This window comes from Rhodotorula graminis (assembly GCF_001329695.1).
Source record: "Rhodotorula graminis WP1 unplaced genomic scaffold RHOBAscaffold_3, whole genome shotgun sequence".
Classification (NCBI taxonomy): Eukaryota; Fungi; Basidiomycota; class Microbotryomycetes; order Sporidiobolales; family Sporidiobolaceae; genus Rhodotorula; species Rhodotorula graminis.
The window spans coordinates 1,466,184-1,483,305 of record NW_017264930.1 but is presented as its reverse complement, the minus strand read 5'-3'; the positions used below and the strand labels follow the sequence as shown (position 1 = coordinate 1,483,305).

Sequence of the window (17,122 nt, the reverse complement as noted above, 5' to 3'; positions counted from 1 at the left end):
AGTCGGCTGGAAGCTGTCTGAGCCGGCGGAAAGCTCGCTCAGGCGGTGTGAGCAGTCGGGAGCAGAGCAAGCGGCACCACCAGAGTCCGGAGAGGTCCACCAGCCGCTGTCGCTCTCACATCGCTCGGCCGCCCCAGCTGCGGTGCAGACAGCTTGTGAGCACCCTTCAAAACGAGCCAGCGACGCGTCGTGAGCCGTGCGGCCATCGTCGACAAGCCGGCCCGGCCGTCCTCCCCCCTCCTCCGCCCTCACCTCGACTCGCCGCTCGACACGACGGCGCGAGGTCCGCCTCAACTAGCAGCGTGCCAGTACTGCGGCAGATCCACAACCTCGTGTGCGTCCCGCTTCCTCTCAGTCTGGATGGACCGACCGGAGCCGGCGAGTGGAATGCCCTCGGCTACTGATGAGGACTTTGTGCAGGCTGTCAGCCGCACGAGGCTTGTCTGTCGCCCCCACACGGCTCAAAACACTGTACTGACCACCCTGGTGCCCTCGCAGAACCAGCATGAGCCTGTTCGGGTACGGCAGCCTCATCTTCAAGGGCCCGCCTTTCAACCTCGAGAGCAAGCCCGGCTACATCAAGGGCTTCGTTCGACGGTTCGCCCAAAAGTCGCACGACCATCGAGGCACGCCCGACAACCCTGGCCGAGGTGCGCCCACTCGTTCCCCTCCATCCTCCCCCTCCTCGCCGCCCGAACGCTGAACTGGACCCTCTCACGCAGTCGTGACGCTCGTGAGCGAGGACGACTGGGCCAGGCACCGCAAGGACGACCCGCTCGGCTCGCACCACGTCTGGGGCCGCGTCTACCACATCCCGCCAGAGCCGGCGCAGCGCAGCGACGAGATCTGGGCCTACCTCGACCACCGAGAAAAGGACGGCTACACGCTCCGCCTCGTCGACGTCTATGGCATCGACGAGCGAGGAGACGAGGTCGTCATCGCGTCGGGCGTGCGTCCCTCTTTCTCTCTTCCTCGTCTGCGTGTGCCCGCCCGGTCTGACAGAAACCTCGCTCTGCAGGTCAAGGTCTATGTCGGCGAGACCGACAACCCGTCGTTCGGAGGAGGCGAGCCCATGGATCAGCTCGCGTCGCACATCGCTCGCACGGCCGGTCCGTCGGGCCCGAACAAGGTGCGCCCCTCTCCTCCTCTTTCCCTGTTGCCCCCTCGCCCCGACCTCTTGGCCCGCCTCGGTTGACTGACGACGATCTCGGTCTGCAGGAATACGTCTACAACCTCGCCGCCGCCGTGCGCGAGCTCGACCCGCACTCGGAGGACCAGTACCTGAAGCAGCTCGAGCGTCTTGTCCGACAGCACGATCCCGACGCTACGAGCACCGTCTCTTCCAGCATATAGATCTAGACGACAGCAGCACCTGCATCGCGCCGCATCACGCCCAGCAGAGCTACCACCTTCGCCGGCGAGAGGCGCTCGTCTTCCTCTCGCGCTCCACCGCCACGTGTCGCGCGCACGGTCCTGCGCCGGCCCGTCCCCGGTCGTCGGCATGTCGGCGAGCAGCCGATCTGGGGCCCCTGTCGCACGCACCTCTCGCCGCACGTTCCGCCACGCAGACGGTCCGCGGACTGTCCGAGCCCGAGCCCGGCCGCTCCTGTCGCCTCCTGCGCCCTTGTCCTCCTCTCGAGGGCTCTCTTTATCAACGATCGGCATCGTGCAGTACGTCCCACCTCTCTCTTCTTCCTCACGCCGGACGCACTGACGGCTCGGCACCCGCAGTGTCGGCGCGCGTCCGCTCCTCCTCGAAGAAGCGCCTCTCCTCGCTCTTTGCTCGATCCGCCACGCCTTCCGGTGACGCCCCGTCCCGCATGACCAGCTTCCTTCACCTCAAGTTTGCGAGCGGTCGCCCGCCGCCAGTCGCCGCCAACGTCCCGTGGGCTCACGACATCGACCCGGCTCGCGACCCGCTCCACGACACCCTGCGCACGGACGTTCAGCGCGAGGGCGTCGTGCGGTACCTCGTCCAGAACTTCCCGATGGGCAGCTACGTGCACGACGTCGTCAACGAGCGAGAGGGCGACGCGGGCATGTACATCCTCTGCACCAGGAACTGGTCGCGCTCGGTCGGCGACGCAGTGCGTCCCTCTCTCCCTCTCTCTCTCTCACAAGTCTCGCACCCTGACCGGCCTCTCTTACGCGCGCAGAAGCTCCACCTGTCGCTCTACGTCTACCAGGACGACTCGCACTGCGCCACCTGGGTGAGTCCGCCTCTTTGGCCGTGCGCCCTCAAGTGAACCCTCACTGACTCTCGTCGCTCCGCAGCACGCCTACACCGACCGCAGCATTTCGTACTCGCGCGAGGGCGACGAGGCCGACCCGCCACCCGACGGCGCCGACCCGTACAGCACGCCCGACGCGCTCGCCGCCGCCGCATCTCGAGTCTCGTCGCCAATGCCGCCGCCCAAGGACGACGACCGCCCTCGCTTCGACCGTCCGGCAGCCGCGCCTGACTCGGACGAGGAGGGCGTCGAGGAGCCGTTCCAGCCCGCCGAGCTCCTGAGCCCTCGTCCTGCACCCGCCGCATCGGCCCGGTCGAGACGGTCCAAGAAGCCCGAGCCCGTCGAGCCTGGCACCGAGACGGACGACGAGCCGGTCGAGCCGTCGCCTCCTGCTCAGCAGCGCAGCTCGCGCTCGTCCCGCCGCCGTCAGCCGTCGCTCGACGACGCCCATGAGCCGGCCGAGCCCGAGGTCGACCTGTCCAAGCCCGCCTACCCGATCGTCAAGTCGAAGCCGCTCGGTCGGCCGTCGACGCGGGCTCGTCAGCCCTCGCCTTCCCGCTCGCCGTCACCGCCACCGCCGACCAGATCGTCTCGCTCGGCCCGTCGAGCGCGCACGCCGTCGCCCGAGCCGCCGAAGCGGGACCGGGAGCGCCCTGTCTCGTCGCCGTCGCGCTCGCCGTCGCCGCCGCCGAGCAAGCCGCCCGTGTCCCGCTCGAGCCACAAGTCGCGTGCGGCTTCGCCCGAGCCTGCTTCGGCCAGGCGCAGCCGCAGTACCTCGGCGTCTCCGCCGCCTCGCAGCCGTCGTGCGGCCGCAGCCGTGCCCGGATCGAGCGACGCCGAGGAGGTCGAGGACGTCGCCGGCAGCGGCAGGCGTCGAGGGCGCTCCCCGACCCGGTCGCCCTCGCCGGTTCCGCAACCATCCTCGCGTACGGCTCGCTCAGAGCGCCGAGAGCGCTCTCGGGTCGACGTGAGCGCCGTCGAGGCGGCGCCTCGTCGCAGTCGGTCGGCGTCGCGGTCGCCCTCTCCGCCCTCGCGCACCTCTCGCCGCTCCCGATCGTCGCCGCCGCGCAGCGACGACCGTCGTGACCAAGGCGGCGTGCGCGACGAGCGCATCGAGTCGTTCGCCGATCATGAGCGCTCGAGCCGCTCTTCGACCCGTCCCCTTCCTGCGCCAACGCCGTCCACCCCTCCTCTCGACCGCACGCCATCATGGCGCTCCGTCTCTCGCAACCGCCACCGCCGTGACGACTCGGACGACGACACGCTCGTGCGCGGCAACGTGGACGACCCCGAGCTCGACGTGCCTGCCGGCGGCGAGGTCTCGCTCCTCGAGGCCAAGCGGCGCTCGGCGTCCAAGGACCGGTCCACCCGCCGGCCACGAGCGCGCGACCAAGGCTTCGACCCTTCCGTCGTCGCTCAGCCGCCGCCCGCGCCGGCGAAGCAAACGGCGGGCGCGCTGCTCGGCGGCTGGGTCAAGAGCGTCGTCGCGCTCGTCAAGACCGAGGGCGAGCTCGTCGCGGGCGAGGTCAAGGAGAAGGTGCACGAGGTCGAGGAGGAGACGGAGGAGGCGCGTCTCAGGCGCAAGGAGGAGCGCATGCGGCGGCGCGCGGCGCGCGCTGCGAGACGGGCCGCTCGGGCCGGCGCCGAGGCACAGCTCGACGCCGTCGAGGCGAGTCGGGCGCGCACGCAGCGCAAGGCGCTCGAGCAAGCCGAGGAGAAGCGCAAGGCGGCGGAGCGCGAGGGCGAGGCGAGGGGGGCGGCCGAGGCCCGACTCAAGAAGGTCGCCGACCGCGAGCAGCGCTCGAGCGCCATGCGTTCTCGTACCTCGTCCCGTCGGCGCTCCCCTCCTCGCTCCGCTTCCGACAGCGACGCTCCTCCCCCTGCTCGTCCTCGGCGCGTCGAGCCTGTCGAGCCCGACCGCGCCCAGGTCCGCTCGTCTCGCCATCGCCATCACGGCTCGTCCAACGTCGAGTCGCCCTCAGACCTCGACAACGAGCTCGACCCGCCTCGACCGACGCCTCGTCAACGGGCCATGTCGGTCTCGGCAACCGTCGAGTCGGGCCTGCGCGGCCTGCGCGACTCGGTTACCAAGATGGTCTCGGGCGCCCACGACGCCGAGCACGCCGTCGACGACACGTCGCACCACCGCGCAACCACGGCGTCGAGGGCCAAGGACGAGGCGAGGCGCCGTCGCGTCGAGCAGGACAGCGACGTCGAGCGCGATCAGCCCGAGCGCTCGAGCCTCTCTCGTCGTCCCACCATCGCCGTCGAGACGAGCGGCGACGGCGTCCGAGCCGCCAGGCGGCACAAGCCGGCCGCTTCACCCGTCGCGTCGCCCGTCGTGCAGCACCGGGCCGAGCGTCAACGTCCTTCGCGCCAGCTCGACTCGGACTCGAGCGAGGGTGCGCCTCGCCGTCTCGTTCGCGAGACCCCCCAAGCGCCTCGCTCGCCGCACGTCGACAGCGAGTCGGCCGAGTCCGACTTGCCGTCGAGGCCGTCGTCTCGCCTCACGGTGCGCAGCGAGTCGGAAGGCGACGGGCCGCGCCATCGCCTGGCCAAGCTTAATGCCGCTCGTGCGTCCTCTTTCTCTTTCTCTCTCTGTGGCTCGATCTCGATCAGGACACTCACAAATCGACTTGCAGTCAACGCCGTTCCGCTCAAGCCGGTCCACCCGCCTCGCTCGGCTCGCCTCAGCCCAACCTCTGACGGCCCGACTGCGGCGCGCGATCGTCGTCCGGTTTCCCCGACTCGCCCTCGCGACCCACCAACTCGTCACGGCGAGCGTCAGCCCGCCCTTGAGCGACACGCTCCGGTCAAGAGCCGCCACCTCCTCGACGAGCTCCAGGACGACGGCGAGCGGTTCGAGCACAAGGTCGCCGCCGAGCTTCCTCTGCACAAGCTCTCGCACGGCGCCCATCATCGGCAAGGAGCAGGCGACCCACGCGGCCACCGGCACGACAACTCGCTCGACTCGCTCGAGGACCGCGATCGCGCCGCACAGCGACCTTCTTCATCACGTCGCCCGGCCGTGCACATTCCTCTCGACCCGCCTTACCCGTCCGTCCCGCCCATCCCTTCGCCGCTCTCGCCCAACGCGTACAGCAACCCGTACGCCTACGACCGCTCGTCAATGCCCATCCGGCCCGAGCCGGTCAAGCCGGCGTCGTACGTCTCGGCGGCGCAGCTCCAGAAGCGCGTCCCGCCGCCGTCGAGCGTCGGCAGCTCGGACGAGGGCGACTTGTCGCGCCCCTTGAGCGGGATCGGGCGCACGAGGAGCGGGTACTTGACGGCGTCCGGGTCCGAGGTCGACCAGGGTCGCTCGGGCGCGTTCGAGCCCGAGTCTGGGCCCGACGCGTCCGACTCGGGGCGCGACTCGTCTGCGCCAAGGGCATACGACCAGGCGCACCGAGGGTACGACCGCTCGCCGTCGCCTTCCCTGTCGCGCTCGCCGTCGCCGCCACCGCTCAAGCCGTCGACGGTCAACAAGCGCCACTCGTTCTCGCGCACGGGCGGCTCGTACCCGTTCTCGGGCGACGAGTCGTCCGACGACATGTCGGCGTCGTCAGACGAGGACGACGACCGCGACGGTGGCTCGTCGTCGAGGTACGGGCCGCCGTCGACAGGCGGGCACAGCTCTCGCACGCGCGTCTCGTCGGCTGCGCCGCCTCGTGCGGCCGACACGCAGCCGTACCGCGCCCCTACTGCCGCTGGCGGCAGCAGCAGGACGATGGTGTCGTCGCCGTCGACTGGATCGGCGCCGTCTCGGTCGGCCGGCAGGACGACCGTCTCGTCTGCGGCCGGCTCGTCGCCCACCTCGGGCCCTTTCCGCCCTCAGCAGCCGCACTACTCGCCGCGCGACGACCGCCGGTCACCCTACGGCGACTACGACCATCGCGACGGTGCCTTGCCCCCCTCGGCGCCGTTCCGCCCTCAGCTCTCGCCCGCGTCGCCGCCAGAGCTTAGTACGTTAGCCATGAGGGTTTAGTTCGTTAAACATGAGAGCTTAGTACGTTAAACATGAGAGCTTAGACGCTCGTGGGCACCGGCGCGAGGTCGACGACGCCGAGTTTGAGCGCGACGAGCGCGTGCGCGAGCGGGAGAGAAGGAGGTTGAGGCAGCAGGGCATGGCGAGCGGGAGCGCGAAGCGGTACGGCGAGCACGGTGCGCCGGTCGGGAGAAGGATGGCGAGCCGGCTCGGGCTGTAGCGGGGCGCACTTGAGGAGGAGCAGGCAGATGCAGAATGGACTATCGGTTTTCGGTTCTCGATTCTCTCGCTCGCCGTTCTCGTCTATGAGAGCGAAAGAGATAGTGCACTGCATAGTAGAGATAAAGCTGAGAGCTGCCCTCGCTCCATCGCGAGCCTCTCGACGACCGCTCACTGCGCACGAGCCCCTGCCATCCCCTCGAGGCGCAGTCCGCCCGTCTCGCCCGTCGGCGCCCTCGCCTCGCGCCACTCGTCCTCCTCGTCGCTCAAACGGGACCAGCCGTCGTCGTCGACGTCCGTGTCTGCCGCAGCGTCGCCGCTCACGCTCGCCGGGGCAGACGGCGCCGGGCTCGGGAGGACCCACTCGTCGGCGCTCGCGGGCGAGGCGGACTTGGACGTCGCGGCGACAGGCGCCAGGGCGACAGGAGAGGTCGGGATGGGCGAGATGGGGCGGAAGGAAGAGCAGGAGAGGGCGGGAGAGGCGGTGTCGAGCGGGGAAGAGGTCAAGGGAAGAGGGGCGGTCGAGCTCGCGAGGTCGGCGAAAGGGTTCTCCTCGACAGGCGGCGGCGTGATCGCGGGCGGCGCCGAGCTCGTGACGTTCCTGACGTCGGTGTCGAGGCGAGACGAGGTCGACAGCGTCGGCGAGACGAGCGGGGCCGTGCCCGGCTCGGACGACGAACTGGACGATGCGCGAGACGGCGCCTTGCGGTCCGACTCGACGGGCGCCTCGTCGTCGGTGTCGTCATGTGTGCCGAGCGCAAAGTCGGACTCTGCAGCGGTGGTCGAATCGCCGAGAACATGCTGTGGCTCGTGGTAGAGCGGCTCGAGGCGGTACCGGCCCTGCAGGAGCGGCGAGCGGTGAGTTCAAGATGCGGCTAGAGTGACAAGAACTCGACGAGAGACGCACCTGCTCTGCAGCGTCGCTGTGGCCCGCTGCCCTCGTCGTCGCCGTGCCCTTCCTCCTGCGCACCTCGTACTTCCACCCGCCATCTTCCACCTCGACGCCGCTCGTCCTCGCGCTGTCCTCGCCCGCAACGTCGCGGTACGCCGGCGGCGGCGTCTCGACACGGTGCCGGACCGGCCTCGCGAGGCGCCTCCTCCTGTGGCGCTCGCGGGCGCGTTCCTCGAGGACGGCCGGGACGACCTCGATCAGGATGACGGCGACGGCTGCGACGGCGACGAGTCCGAGTCCGAGGGGCACGGCGTAGGCCCAGGGCATGCTGGCGAGGGGGCTGGGTGGCGAGAGAGGTCGGGACGAACGAGCGAGGACGGGGGTGGCGGTGCGCGGGGGGACGGTGCGGACGAGGTTGCAGGCGCGGTAGCCGAGCTGGCTGGGGTGGGTGGGCTGGTAGCAGCTGTGGCGGATACAGCGAGTCGCAGTCGAGCGCGGTGAGGAGCGAACGAGAGCGACGACGCGTCCCCGACTCGCACTTCTCCCCACTCGGCCGCTGAGCGGGAAATCGCAAGACACCCTCCTCGCTCTCTCTGCGCCCCGGCAGCATCGCGTGCACGTTCCATTGCAGTCACAAAACGAGCGGCGAGAGCGGTGCTGCTCTCAACAGCTCAGCTCGCCTGCTCTCAACGCTCTCGACGCTCGCTCCCTCTCCGACAGAACCGGCCAAGCTGGGCAGTACGAGCGCGTTGCACGACGTCGTCCGCTACGCGACACTCTCGAGGTACCTCGCGAGCTGGTCGAGGATGGCCCTGCGCTCCTCGCCCTCGCTCGGCGGCGCGTCCTCGGGCAGGTCGTCGTCGATGCCGATGTTGTCGCGGTACTCGTCGAGCACGGTGACGACGTCGCGTAGAGACTTGTCGCGGCGAGAGAGGAGCATCTTGAGGTGGTCTCGGGCCTGCAGGGCGGATCTGGTCTGTAAGGATTCTGCGACGACGAGCAAGGGAGAGGAGAGAAAAGAGAGCGAGGGACGCACGCCGTCGTCCTCCATGCAGACCCACGCCGCAACATAGTCGGCCAGCTGCAGCGCAAACAGGCCGTTGTCGAGCTTCTCGAGGTACAGCTCGTCGTCGCCCATCTCGGCCGCCAACGCCGGGTCGACGCCCTTTTCGATCCTGCGCTCGAGCTCCTCGCGCACCTCGCACAGGCGGTCGACCTTCTCGTAGTCCGACTCGACAAACTTGGCGAGCAGGCGCGTGCGCAGGGGCGTGTCGGACGGGAGCGACGTGAAGAGGGACGACAGGAGCGACAGGAGGTGCTCGGTGTCCTCGTGCGTCGGGGCGAGCTGGGCGTTCTTCTTCTTCTTGCCGCCGTCACTCTGCGGGCACGAGGACGTGTCAGACCGGCTCGACTGGAAAGACGCAGGTTGGGCGAGGAGGGCGGGAGGGACGAGGAGTGGGGACGCACCCGGCCCATGAATGCCGAGAACAGCGTCTTCAACCCGAGCGCCTCGACAAACCGCTCGCACAGCGGCGCGCCCTCGCGACCCTGGAGCGCATGGTCGAGCGCCTTGATGGCCCTCGTGCGCGACAGGTTCTTGGCCTTGAGCATCAGGACGAGGAGCTCGACGCCCTCGCCGTCGAGGAAGGCCGACTTGACGGGGTGGACGGCGGGCGCGTCGGGCGAGGCGGGTGGCGGGGTCGGCGACGACAGGGCCGAGCACAGCGCGTCGAAGCAGTTCTCCATAAACTCGACCTCGTCGCTCGAAGCGGGTTCCCGCTTGCGGTACACCTGCAGCCCGGGACGAAGAAAGAGCAGTCAGTCTCTCGCACCTCGCACGACGACAGACAGGGGAAGCAGGACGCACCGAGAGCGCCTTCAGGAGCGAGTCGACCCACCCCTCGGTCCCGACACGCTGCCTCGCCTCGTTCTCGCCATCGACGACCTCGGCCGGCAGACTCAGGACGAGCGCGAGCATCTCGGCGGCGTAGTACCGGTTCTGGTCGTACTCGACGGGCTTCTTGTCCTGCCCGAGGCGCTGGACGAGGAACGACAGGAACGACGACTTGGGCGACAGGAACGGGGATGCGAGTTGCGGCGTGAGGGTGATGAGGTTCTCGATGAGGCCTGCAGGGTGAGAGGGTCAGTCTCGGCGGCGAGGACAGCGAGGGAAGGGAGAGATGTGCGCACTGAGAGTGTGGAAGACGCCATTGCGCTCGCCCTCGTCCTCCTCGTTGAGCCGCTGCAGCTGCGCGACGACGAGGTCGACGACGCCCGCCTCGACCAGCCCGTCGAGGAGCGCCTTCATCGCCGCCCGCTTGGCCTCGGACGCCGCCTCGTCCTCCTCCTCGTCGCCGTCGTCCTCGAGGTCCTCCGGGTCGAGCAGCTCCTCGAGCACCTCGACGACGGCGACGGGCACGTCGAGGTTCTCGTGCGACAGGAGGTCGGCGAGCGTGTTGGGCGTCGCGTTGTCGAGCAGGATCGGGTACGTCATGGCCGGGTTGGTCGACAGGAGGAAGAGGGAGCGCAGCGCCTCGAGGAGGTTGAACTCGGAGTCGACGAACCTGCGCAAGGACGATGAGGGTCAGGGATGGGTCCGTCGCAAACGAGGGAGAGCTGCAGACGCACTTTTCCGGGTCGGTCGGGTACTTGGTGCGCAGGTCGCGGTTCTTGTTGACGGCCTTTTCGAGCGACAGGAGCGACTTGCGCACGCTCTGCGGCGTGAGGTCCTCGCCCGGGAGCTGCTCGTCGTTGTCCGAGCCCTCCATGATGTTCAGGACCTGCTTCTGGACGTTACTCAGTCCTCCTCCGCTGCATGGATGCACCGCAGGTCAGCTTTCTGGCCGAGAGGGGGAGAGGGGAGGAGGGCGAGAGGACGCACAAGAAGCGGCCGTCCTCGTCCTCCTCGGCAAAGTAGTCGGCATCTTGACCCGGCGCGAACTCTGCTCGCGAGTCGTCGGCGTCGTCGTCGTCGTCGTCCGAGCCGTCCTGGATGGTGACGGCGCGGCCCTTGCCCTTGGTGTCGGCACCGGCAGACGGGGTCGCGCCGTTGCCCGAGTCGATGCGAGCCGACTTGTACGACTCTGGATCGAGGGTGGGAGCTTCGAGCTTGCGCTTGGTGCCTGCGTTGCCGGACTTGGGCAGAGGCGGACGCTGTTGCGGGGTCGGGCGGAGGGAGGTGAGTGTGGCTCGCGGGAAGGTGAGGACAGCTCGAGCGTACCTTGAAGATGTCGTCGATGTCCATGGTGGCTCGAACGAGCTGGCTAGCGGTGCGGCACGAGGAGCGTTGGTGGTTTGAAAGGCGATGAGGAGATGAAGGGCTCGCCCTCCTCTCCCTCTCCACCCGCACCCGCTGTTGCTCGACACTCTCGTCGAGCAGTGCCGTATGGCGCTTAAGCCGGCATGCGTCCCCTCCCGCCGGTCGTGCGCGGCGACTGCGACGAGGCCGCCTCGTCTTCTTACTCTTTCAACCTCGCCCTCGCCCGCCTCGCTCGTCCACTGCTCGGACGCCGCTGCGCCGGCCGCGTCAGAGCAGGGTCTACCTACAGTCCCACGTTCCGCGGCGCAGCTCCCTCCTATCGATGGGGAGGACCGCTTCCTCCTCCTCGCTCGCGCATCCGACCGCCTGCGCGAGTGTCGCTCGTCGTCACAGCTTCGGCTTCCTTGCCGGCTGCGGCTGTCTCTCCGCAAGCGACTGCGGGTTGTCCGCATCAGACGAGACATCTCCTGTCCGCGCACACACCTCGTCGGCGTCGCCTCCTCTTCGTCTCCGTCCGTCTGACGGTCTGGGCCCCCACGCCTTTCTTCTTCGCCCCTCGCTCCTTCGTCCCTCGACTCTCGACACCTCGACCGCTCCCTCGAGCTTTCGCGCACCTAGCGTGGCCAGCAGCATGGCGACGCCCGACACGCCGACCTACCCGCCTTTCGCCCACCTCTCGGCCATATCGCCCCAATCGCGCTCGCCCGGCGTCTCTTCCGACGCGCGCACCAGCTTCACTGGCTACTCGAACGAGTCCAAGAGCAAGGAGCCGCTCGTGCGGTGGACCGACCTGGACGTCAAGGACCAAGGGCTGCGGCGCCAGCTTCAGCCGCGCCACATCGCCCTTATCTCGATGGTCCGTCGCGCCCTCCCTCTTCCTACTCTCGAGCGACACATCTGACTCTTCTCAGCGAACAGGGCGGCGTCATCGGAACTGGACTCTTCCTCGGGACGGCGCAGAGCTGTGAGTCGCTCCTCGCGCCGCCATTCTCGAGCTCTCGAGCCTCGCCACCGACCTCTACTCTCCCTCGCAGTGACGATGGCGGGTCCTCTCGGCATGCTGCTCGCGTTCAGCTTCGTCGGAGCGCTTGTCTGGTGCGTCATGATCTGCTTGGGCGAGATGGTCGCGCACCTACCTCTTCCCGGCGGCCACATCACGTTGGCGACGCGCCTCGTCAATCCAGCGTTCGGCCTCGCTGTCGGCTGGACGTACGCCGCCAACTGGCTGCTCGTCCTCCCGGCCGAGCTGGCGGCGGCGGCGACCCTCGTCTCGTTCTGGAGCGACGCCAAGTGCGTCCCCTTTCCCCTTCTCCTCCCGCCTTCCCCTCTTTCGTGCGCCCATGAGCGAGTCGTCTTATTCTTCCCACTGTCTCCTCTCTCGGGGGTGCTCGCGAGTATCTCGCCGAGTTGCACGATAGACTGACGCACTCGCCGCAGCCCTGCAGGGTGGGTCGCCGCGCTGTTGGTCGTCGTCGCGCTCATCAACTTGGGCGGAACGAGGGCGTTCGGCGAGATCGAGTTCTGGTTCAGCTCGATCAAGATCGTCACCATCATCGGCCTGCTCATCTTGTCGGTCATCATCAGCGCCGGCGGCGTGCCCGGGACCGAGTGCGTCCCCCTCCCGCCTCACCCTCTCCCTATGAAGCGTACCGACGCCTTCCTTTCGTGCAGGCCTATCGGTTTCTCGTACTGGGCGACGCCTGGGCCCTTCGTCCAGTTCCTCGGCATCCAGGGTGCAGCAGGTCGCTTCGCCGGCTTCGTCGCGGTCCTGCCCAAGGCGGCGTTCGCGTACGTCGGGTCCGAGATCGTCAGCATCGCAGCAGGCGGTGCGTCGTCCAGCTCCCTGTCCTCGTCGCCGTCCGAGACTGACTCTCGCCGCCCGCAGAGGCCCGGAACCCTTCTCGCTCGATCCCTCGAGCCATCCGCCGCGTCTCGTTCCGCATCGGCCTCTTCTACAGTGCGTCCTCTTTTCTCGTCTCCTTGAGCGGCGCGCAGAAGCCTGACTCTCGGCGTCGCGCAGTTCTCGGCACCTTCGCAATCGGGCTCATCGTCGCCTCGTCGGACCCTGCGCTCGCCCGGAACGACGGGACCGCCCTGTCGAGCCCGTTCGTCGTCGCCATCGAGCGAGCCCAGATCCATGTACGCTCCTCGCCGTCCTCCCTCGCCTCGTCGAGCGCGCTCACCTTCTTCCTCGTCCCACCGCGCTCAGGCCCTTCCGAGCGTCGTCAACGCCGCCTTCTTGACCGCGGCGACCTCGGCCGCCTCGTCGGGCCTCTACACCGCGTCGAGGTGTCGGTATGGCCTGGCGCTCAACGACAACGCGCCGCGAGTCTTTGCCCGGCTCAATCGTTACGGGCTGCCGTGGGTCGCCGTGTCGACCGGCATCGCCTTTGGCGCCCTCGCCTTCATGTCGGTGCGTCGCCTCTCGCACCTCCTCGTGTGCCACACCCCGTTCGACCTGACTCTGTACGCGCCTGCAGGCTGGAACCCACGACGCCGCCGTTGTGTTCGCGTGGCTATCGAGTTTCTGCTCGGTCGGCGGGCTGCTCAGCTGGGCGTGCATCTGCTTCTGCTACCTTCGTGCGTCCTCTCTCTCGACCTTTCCGTCTCACTGAGCGACACTGACCCTCTCGAGCGCTCGCAGGCTTCTACCACGCGGCCAAAGCGCAGGACATCTCGAGAAACTTCTTCCCGTACCGCGCTCCCTTCCAGCCGTACGCCGCCTACGTCGCCTTTGCCGTGCGTCGCCCCTTTCTCTCGTCTCTCTGCGGTCGTCGACCCTGACGTCGTCGACCCCGCCGTCACCGCAGGGTTTCTCGGTCATCCTCCTCGTCCAAGGGTTCCACCTCCTCGTCCCCGGGCACTGGAACACGTCCGACTTTGTCACGCGGCACCTCATGATCGTCCTCTTTCCCGTCATCTACTTTGGCGCAAAGTGGTGGCAGAAGTGCGAGACGCTCGACCTCCTCGAGATCGACTTCTTCTCCGGCTCGCGCGAGTGCGTCCACCTCTCTCTGCCTCTCTCTCTTTCTCTCGGTCAGCCCCCGAGGCACGTCAGACTGACACAGTGACGTCGACGATGCAGCAACGACGAGACGCCCGCGTCGGTCGGCAAGAGCAAGTGGAAGAGGGCGCTCGCGGCCTTGGCCTGAGCTGGAGCGGCGGCGGCGGCGGTGGCAGATGGTGGCTCGGTAGCAGGCTCTCTTCCGGGTTCTCTCTCTCTCTCTCGCAGTATCGCAATGACAGTCACGACGTTCACGAGCCACTCGGCGTTGCCCCTCGCTCGGTCCGTCTCGTCGAGCACCCGAGAGCTACCGGATCGCCATCCCTCCCACGCCCCTCTCGACGCCGCCGACCCCTGCGAGCCCGGCCCCGCTCCCGTTGACCCTGAACGGGTCGGCGAGCCGGCCCGTCTTGTCGCGGTAGATGGCGCGGTACGCGTCCTTGAGTTGCTTGAGGTCGAGGTCGAGGGCCGAGACGGCGCTCGCGAGGCTGACGAGCGACGCGTGCTGCGCTTTGAGCGTCGGGATGATGGACGAGGGCGAGAGGGCGTGCGAGGGGGACGACAGGAGGGCCGAGATTTGCTGCGGGTGCGCCGAGGGCGGGAAAGGGTCAGTGCGGGAACGGCCACGACGCCGACGACCGACAAGAGACAGGGGGACAGAGAGAGAGAGCTGCCGACGCACGTCCATCGTCGCCTTGTACCGCCCGACGCGGTCCTTCATCTCGTCCGTCTTGCGCCGGAAGAACTCGTACGGGAACGTGGCGACCTGCTTGGCCTCCTGGGCCTTGGGCGACTGGGGCGCCTTGAAGCCCTCGATGAGGAGCGTCGTCTTGGTCAGGTCGGTGAGCGACTGCTCGAGCTCGGCGCGCAGGGCCGACAGGAGGCGAGAGTCCATCTGCAGGAGCGACGAGACGGTGGCGGCTTCCTGCGGGCGGGCACTCGAGTCAGCGCTCGAGCCGACAGGGGAACGAGAAAAGGGAAGGCAGGGGACGCACAGCAGAGTACTGCTCGTACATGCGCTGGGTCGAGGCGATGTCGCTGCCGAGGTCCTTGGCCTTGAGGTCGTCGGCGAGGGTGCACTGCTGCCGGATGAACTTGCTGTTGGAGGGGACCGCGCGTCAGCTCGCGCTCCCTCGAGCCTCGGCACCGACAGGGGGAGAGGAAGAGAGAGAGAGCGAGAGGACGCACTCGATCTCTTCGACAGCGTTGCGCGCGGCGTCGGGCAGGTCGTTGAACTTGGTCGTCTTGCTGATCGCGCCGGCTGCCGGTGCGCCGGTCGAGGCGCCGAGTCCTTGAGGTACCGCACTGCAGGAACCACTGTGTCAGTGAACGTGGACTTGTCGAGCGACGCGATCAGGCAGCGACTGCTGGCCGACGCGCGAGGCGAGGAGAGGCGTGCAGCTCACCCCGGCTGCTGCGACCCAAAGAGCCCTCCCGCCCCCTGCGCCTGGCTCTGCTGGCCGAACAAGCTGCCGCCGAGCCCGCCCGTCTGCTGCGGCGCCTGCCCAAAGAGCCCGCCGCCGCCCTGCTGCTGCTGAGGCTGGCTCGTCGCGGTCGAGCCGAACAGGCCGCCAGTGGCCGGGGGTGCCGAGGCTGTTGGTGCTGGTGCGCCGAACGAGAAGGCGGGCTTGCTCGCCGCTGGTGCCGCCGCGCTCGTGCCGAAGAGGCCACCGCCGGGTGCGGGAGGAGGAGCCGAGGTCGAGGTCGAGCCGAAGAGGGAGGGTGCTGCGGGCTTTAGGGCGCCAAACAGGCCGCCTCCTGCGGGTGCGGTGGCGGCTGGTGCGGCTCCAAAGAGCGAGGGTGCGGGGGTAGAGGTCGCGGGTTGTTGAGTGGACGCAGGAGCGCCGAACGAGAACGACCTGTCGGGACAGCGCGTGCGCGTCAGTAGGCTCACACGAGGTGCGACAGGAGGCTGGAAAGGGCTCACGGTGCGCCCGAGGTGTTGCCGAAGAGCGACATGAGCGCTGGTGATGAGGACGAGGGCAGCTCTCTCTCGCGCAAGTCGAGCGACGGCCAACTTGCTCTCGCCGCAGCCACTCTCTTTCTTCGAACTCGTTCGTGCAAGACAGTCGTGCAGATGCAGCGAGACGGATGGCGGGGCGGGTATACAGCGTCGGGTACAGTTACAAGAGGAAGATGCCCCCCTCCTTCCGCTCTGCCTCGTCGCGACGACGACGACGACGACGCGCTCCTTCTCGACCACGTCCTCCCGCAACGGCTCGGCTCGGGGCGCCCATGTCGACCTTCTCCCCTCACCACATGTCTGCGCGGGCGGGCAAGGAGAGTCAGGACGAGGGGAAAAGAGGAGGGGTCCGAGAGAACGGCAAGGCGCACCCTCGAGCGTCTGCATGTGCGCACGAGAGGGTCGTCAGTCGTGCGTCGAGAGTGGCGAGAGAAGAGGGGCGACGCACCATCTGCTTGGCGATGTCGGTGCTTGCGACCATGTCCTTGAACTCGCCAAAGCTGAGCTTGCCGTCGCCGTCCTGGTCCGCCTCCATCATGGCTGCGGGCAAGGCGAGAGACAGAATCAGTCACATCCTGTGCACCCAGGTCGACAGCTCGTTTCGACAGCGAGCAGCCGACGTGGCCAAGAGAGAGGGGGACTGACTCTTGTCGACGATCTGCTGCAACTGCTGGTCCTGCACAACGGCGCCGCACCGAGTCAGTCCGTGCGCTCGAGAAGGGCTCGACGACGACGAAAAGGAAAGGGGTGCGCACCTTGAGGTTGTTGCCGACCATCATCTTGAGGACGAGGAACAGCTCGCCGTTCGAGATGAAGCCGTCTCGGTCCATGTCGTACACCTTGAACGCGACTGCGCGGGCAAAGGGACCTCCTGGTCAGTTCTCGCCCCTGGTCAAAGATCGGGGGCTGAGAGGCGACGCACACTTGAGCTTCTCGTCGCGCTCTCCCCGACTGCTGAACGCGCTCAAGCCGGCGACAAACTCCTGAAAGTCGACCGTCCCACCACCGCTGCGGACGCTCACGACAGAGTCAGTAGGACGATCGACGGTGTGCGTGTGGACAGGAAGGAGAGGGACAAGGGACGCACTCCTCGTCAAAGATGGCAATCATCCGGCTCGCGAGCGGGTTGGTCGCAATCTGCGGGATCTGGAGGAACTCCTCCTTGTCGATCGTGCCGCTGCCATCTCGGTCGAGCTTCATGAAGCGCTTCTTGAGGCGCTGAATCTCGACGGCGGAGACTGGTCGGAGGAAAGGCGACGAGGAGGAGGTGGGGGAGGCGGAGGAGGGGAGCGAGGTCGTCGCGTTCAGGCGGCATTGATGAGGGAACGGCGCAGGATAGATGATGTCGCGGTGCGGATAGGCGGGCGAGGTACGGTGCAGGATCGGCGTGCGAGAGAGGCGTGGACAGGGAGGGAGGGGGGGGGGGGGGGGGGGGGGGGGATTGCTGTGGGGGGCGGGGGGGGGGAGACCAGGGGGAGGGGGACAAAGAGGGACGGAATGCGAGGACGAAGGTTTTTTCTCGGGCGGCGCGTGCGCGTTGGTCGATGGCCCAGTGTGATCTTGGCCCAG

At 68.1% G+C, this 17,122-nt stretch overlaps 6 protein-coding genes across 6 annotated transcripts in view; 2 read left to right on the top strand and 4 right to left on the bottom strand.

Moving 5' to 3' along the window:
• The first annotated feature begins 253 nt into the window (after nt 1–253).
• RHOBADRAFT_34708 (uncharacterized protein) lies at nt 254–1,398 on the top strand. The gene is made up of 5 exons (XM_018413220.1): nt 254–334; nt 421–650; nt 723–949; nt 1,019–1,129; nt 1,219–1,398. Exons 2-5 carry the CDS (start codon nt 506–508, stop codon nt 1,351–1,353), a joined length of 618 nt encoding a protein of 205 aa, XP_018273262.1. The 5' UTR covers nt 254–334; nt 421–505; the 3' UTR covers nt 1,354–1,398.
• Nucleotides 1,399–6,529: 5,131 nt separating this feature from the next.
• RHOBADRAFT_52150 (uncharacterized protein) lies at nt 6,530–7,657 on the bottom strand (the record flags this gene model as incomplete). Its single annotated transcript, XM_018416193.1, has 2 exons — nt 6,530–7,275; nt 7,343–7,657. 2 exons carry the CDS (start codon nt 7,652–7,654, stop codon nt 6,607–6,609), a joined length of 981 nt encoding a protein of 326 aa, XP_018273261.1. The 3' UTR covers nt 6,530–6,606.
• A 402-nt stretch (nt 7,658–8,059) lies between these two features.
• On the bottom strand, nt 8,060–10,586 carry RHOBADRAFT_52149 (uncharacterized protein). The gene is made up of 8 exons (XM_018416192.1): nt 10,548–10,586; nt 10,209–10,480; nt 9,956–10,138; nt 9,518–9,891; nt 9,195–9,454; nt 8,795–9,118; nt 8,364–8,705; nt 8,060–8,285 (listed from the first exon to the last, which is right to left on the bottom strand). The coding sequence occupies exons 1-8, from the start codon at nt 10,569–10,571 to the stop codon at nt 8,094–8,096; spliced, it is 1,971 nt and encodes a 656-aa protein (XP_018273260.1). The 5' UTR covers nt 10,572–10,586; the 3' UTR covers nt 8,060–8,093.
• Nucleotides 10,587–11,217: 631 nt separating this feature from the next.
• RHOBADRAFT_42423 (uncharacterized protein) lies at nt 11,218–13,738 on the top strand (the record flags this gene model as incomplete). Its single annotated transcript, XM_018414057.1, has 12 exons — nt 11,218–11,442; nt 11,505–11,550; nt 11,621–11,876; nt 12,024–12,194; nt 12,258–12,412; nt 12,472–12,543; nt 12,607–12,725; nt 12,796–12,999; nt 13,067–13,166; nt 13,231–13,325; nt 13,397–13,584; nt 13,672–13,738. The coding sequence occupies 12 exons, from the start codon at nt 11,218–11,220 to the stop codon at nt 13,736–13,738; spliced, it is 1,698 nt and encodes a 565-aa protein (XP_018273259.1).
• A 159-nt stretch (nt 13,739–13,897) lies between these two features.
• On the bottom strand, nt 13,898–15,549 carry RHOBADRAFT_52148 (uncharacterized protein; the record flags this gene model as incomplete). Its single annotated transcript, XM_018416191.1, has 6 exons — nt 13,898–14,170; nt 14,273–14,515; nt 14,586–14,688; nt 14,779–14,895; nt 14,997–15,449; nt 15,518–15,549. The coding sequence occupies 6 exons, from the start codon at nt 15,547–15,549 to the stop codon at nt 13,898–13,900; spliced, it is 1,221 nt and encodes a 406-aa protein (XP_018273258.1).
• A 98-nt stretch (nt 15,550–15,647) lies between these two features.
• Nucleotides 15,648–17,122, bottom strand: part of RHOBADRAFT_64678 (uncharacterized protein) — a 1,858-nt gene continuing 383 nt past the window's right edge. The window contains exons 2-8 of the mRNA XM_018418548.1: nt 16,641–16,791; nt 16,476–16,561; nt 16,309–16,403; nt 16,199–16,229; nt 16,002–16,093; nt 15,925–15,934; nt 15,648–15,853 (exon numbers count right to left, since the gene is read on the bottom strand). Coding sequence (XP_018273257.1) covers nt 15,843–15,853; nt 15,925–15,934; nt 16,002–16,093; nt 16,199–16,229; nt 16,309–16,403; nt 16,476–16,561; nt 16,641–16,791 — 476 coding nt within the window. The 3' untranslated portion in view covers nt 15,648–15,842. The remainder of the gene's footprint in view (nt 15,854–15,924; nt 15,935–16,001; nt 16,094–16,198; nt 16,230–16,308; nt 16,404–16,475; nt 16,562–16,640; nt 16,792–17,122) is intronic.

Excerpts from the sequence above, each read along its gene's own strand:
- RHOBADRAFT_34708 (XM_018413220.1), top strand. The coding sequence starts at position 506 with ATGAGCCTGTTCGGGTACGGCAGCCTCATCTTCAAGGGCCCGCCTTTC. Across the intron at positions 651-722 it reads GCCCGACAACCCTGGCCGAG|TCGTGACGCTCGTGAGCGAG; the intron begins GTGCGCCCACTC and ends CCTCTCACGCAG. Across the intron at positions 950-1,018 it reads AGGTCGTCATCGCGTCGGGC|GTCAAGGTCTATGTCGGCGA; the intron begins GTGCGTCCCTCT and ends CTCGCTCTGCAG.
- RHOBADRAFT_52149 (XM_018416192.1), bottom strand. The coding sequence starts at position 10,571 with ATGGACATCGACGACATCTTCAAG. Across the intron at positions 10,139-10,208 it reads GACGAGGACGGCCGCTTCTT|CGGAGGAGGACTGAGTAACG; the intron begins GTGCGTCCTCTC and ends GCATCCATGCAG. Across the intron at positions 8,706-8,794 it reads TCTCGGCATTCATGGGCCGG|AGTGACGGCGGCAAGAAGAA; the intron begins GTGCGTCCCCAC and ends TCGTGCCCGCAG.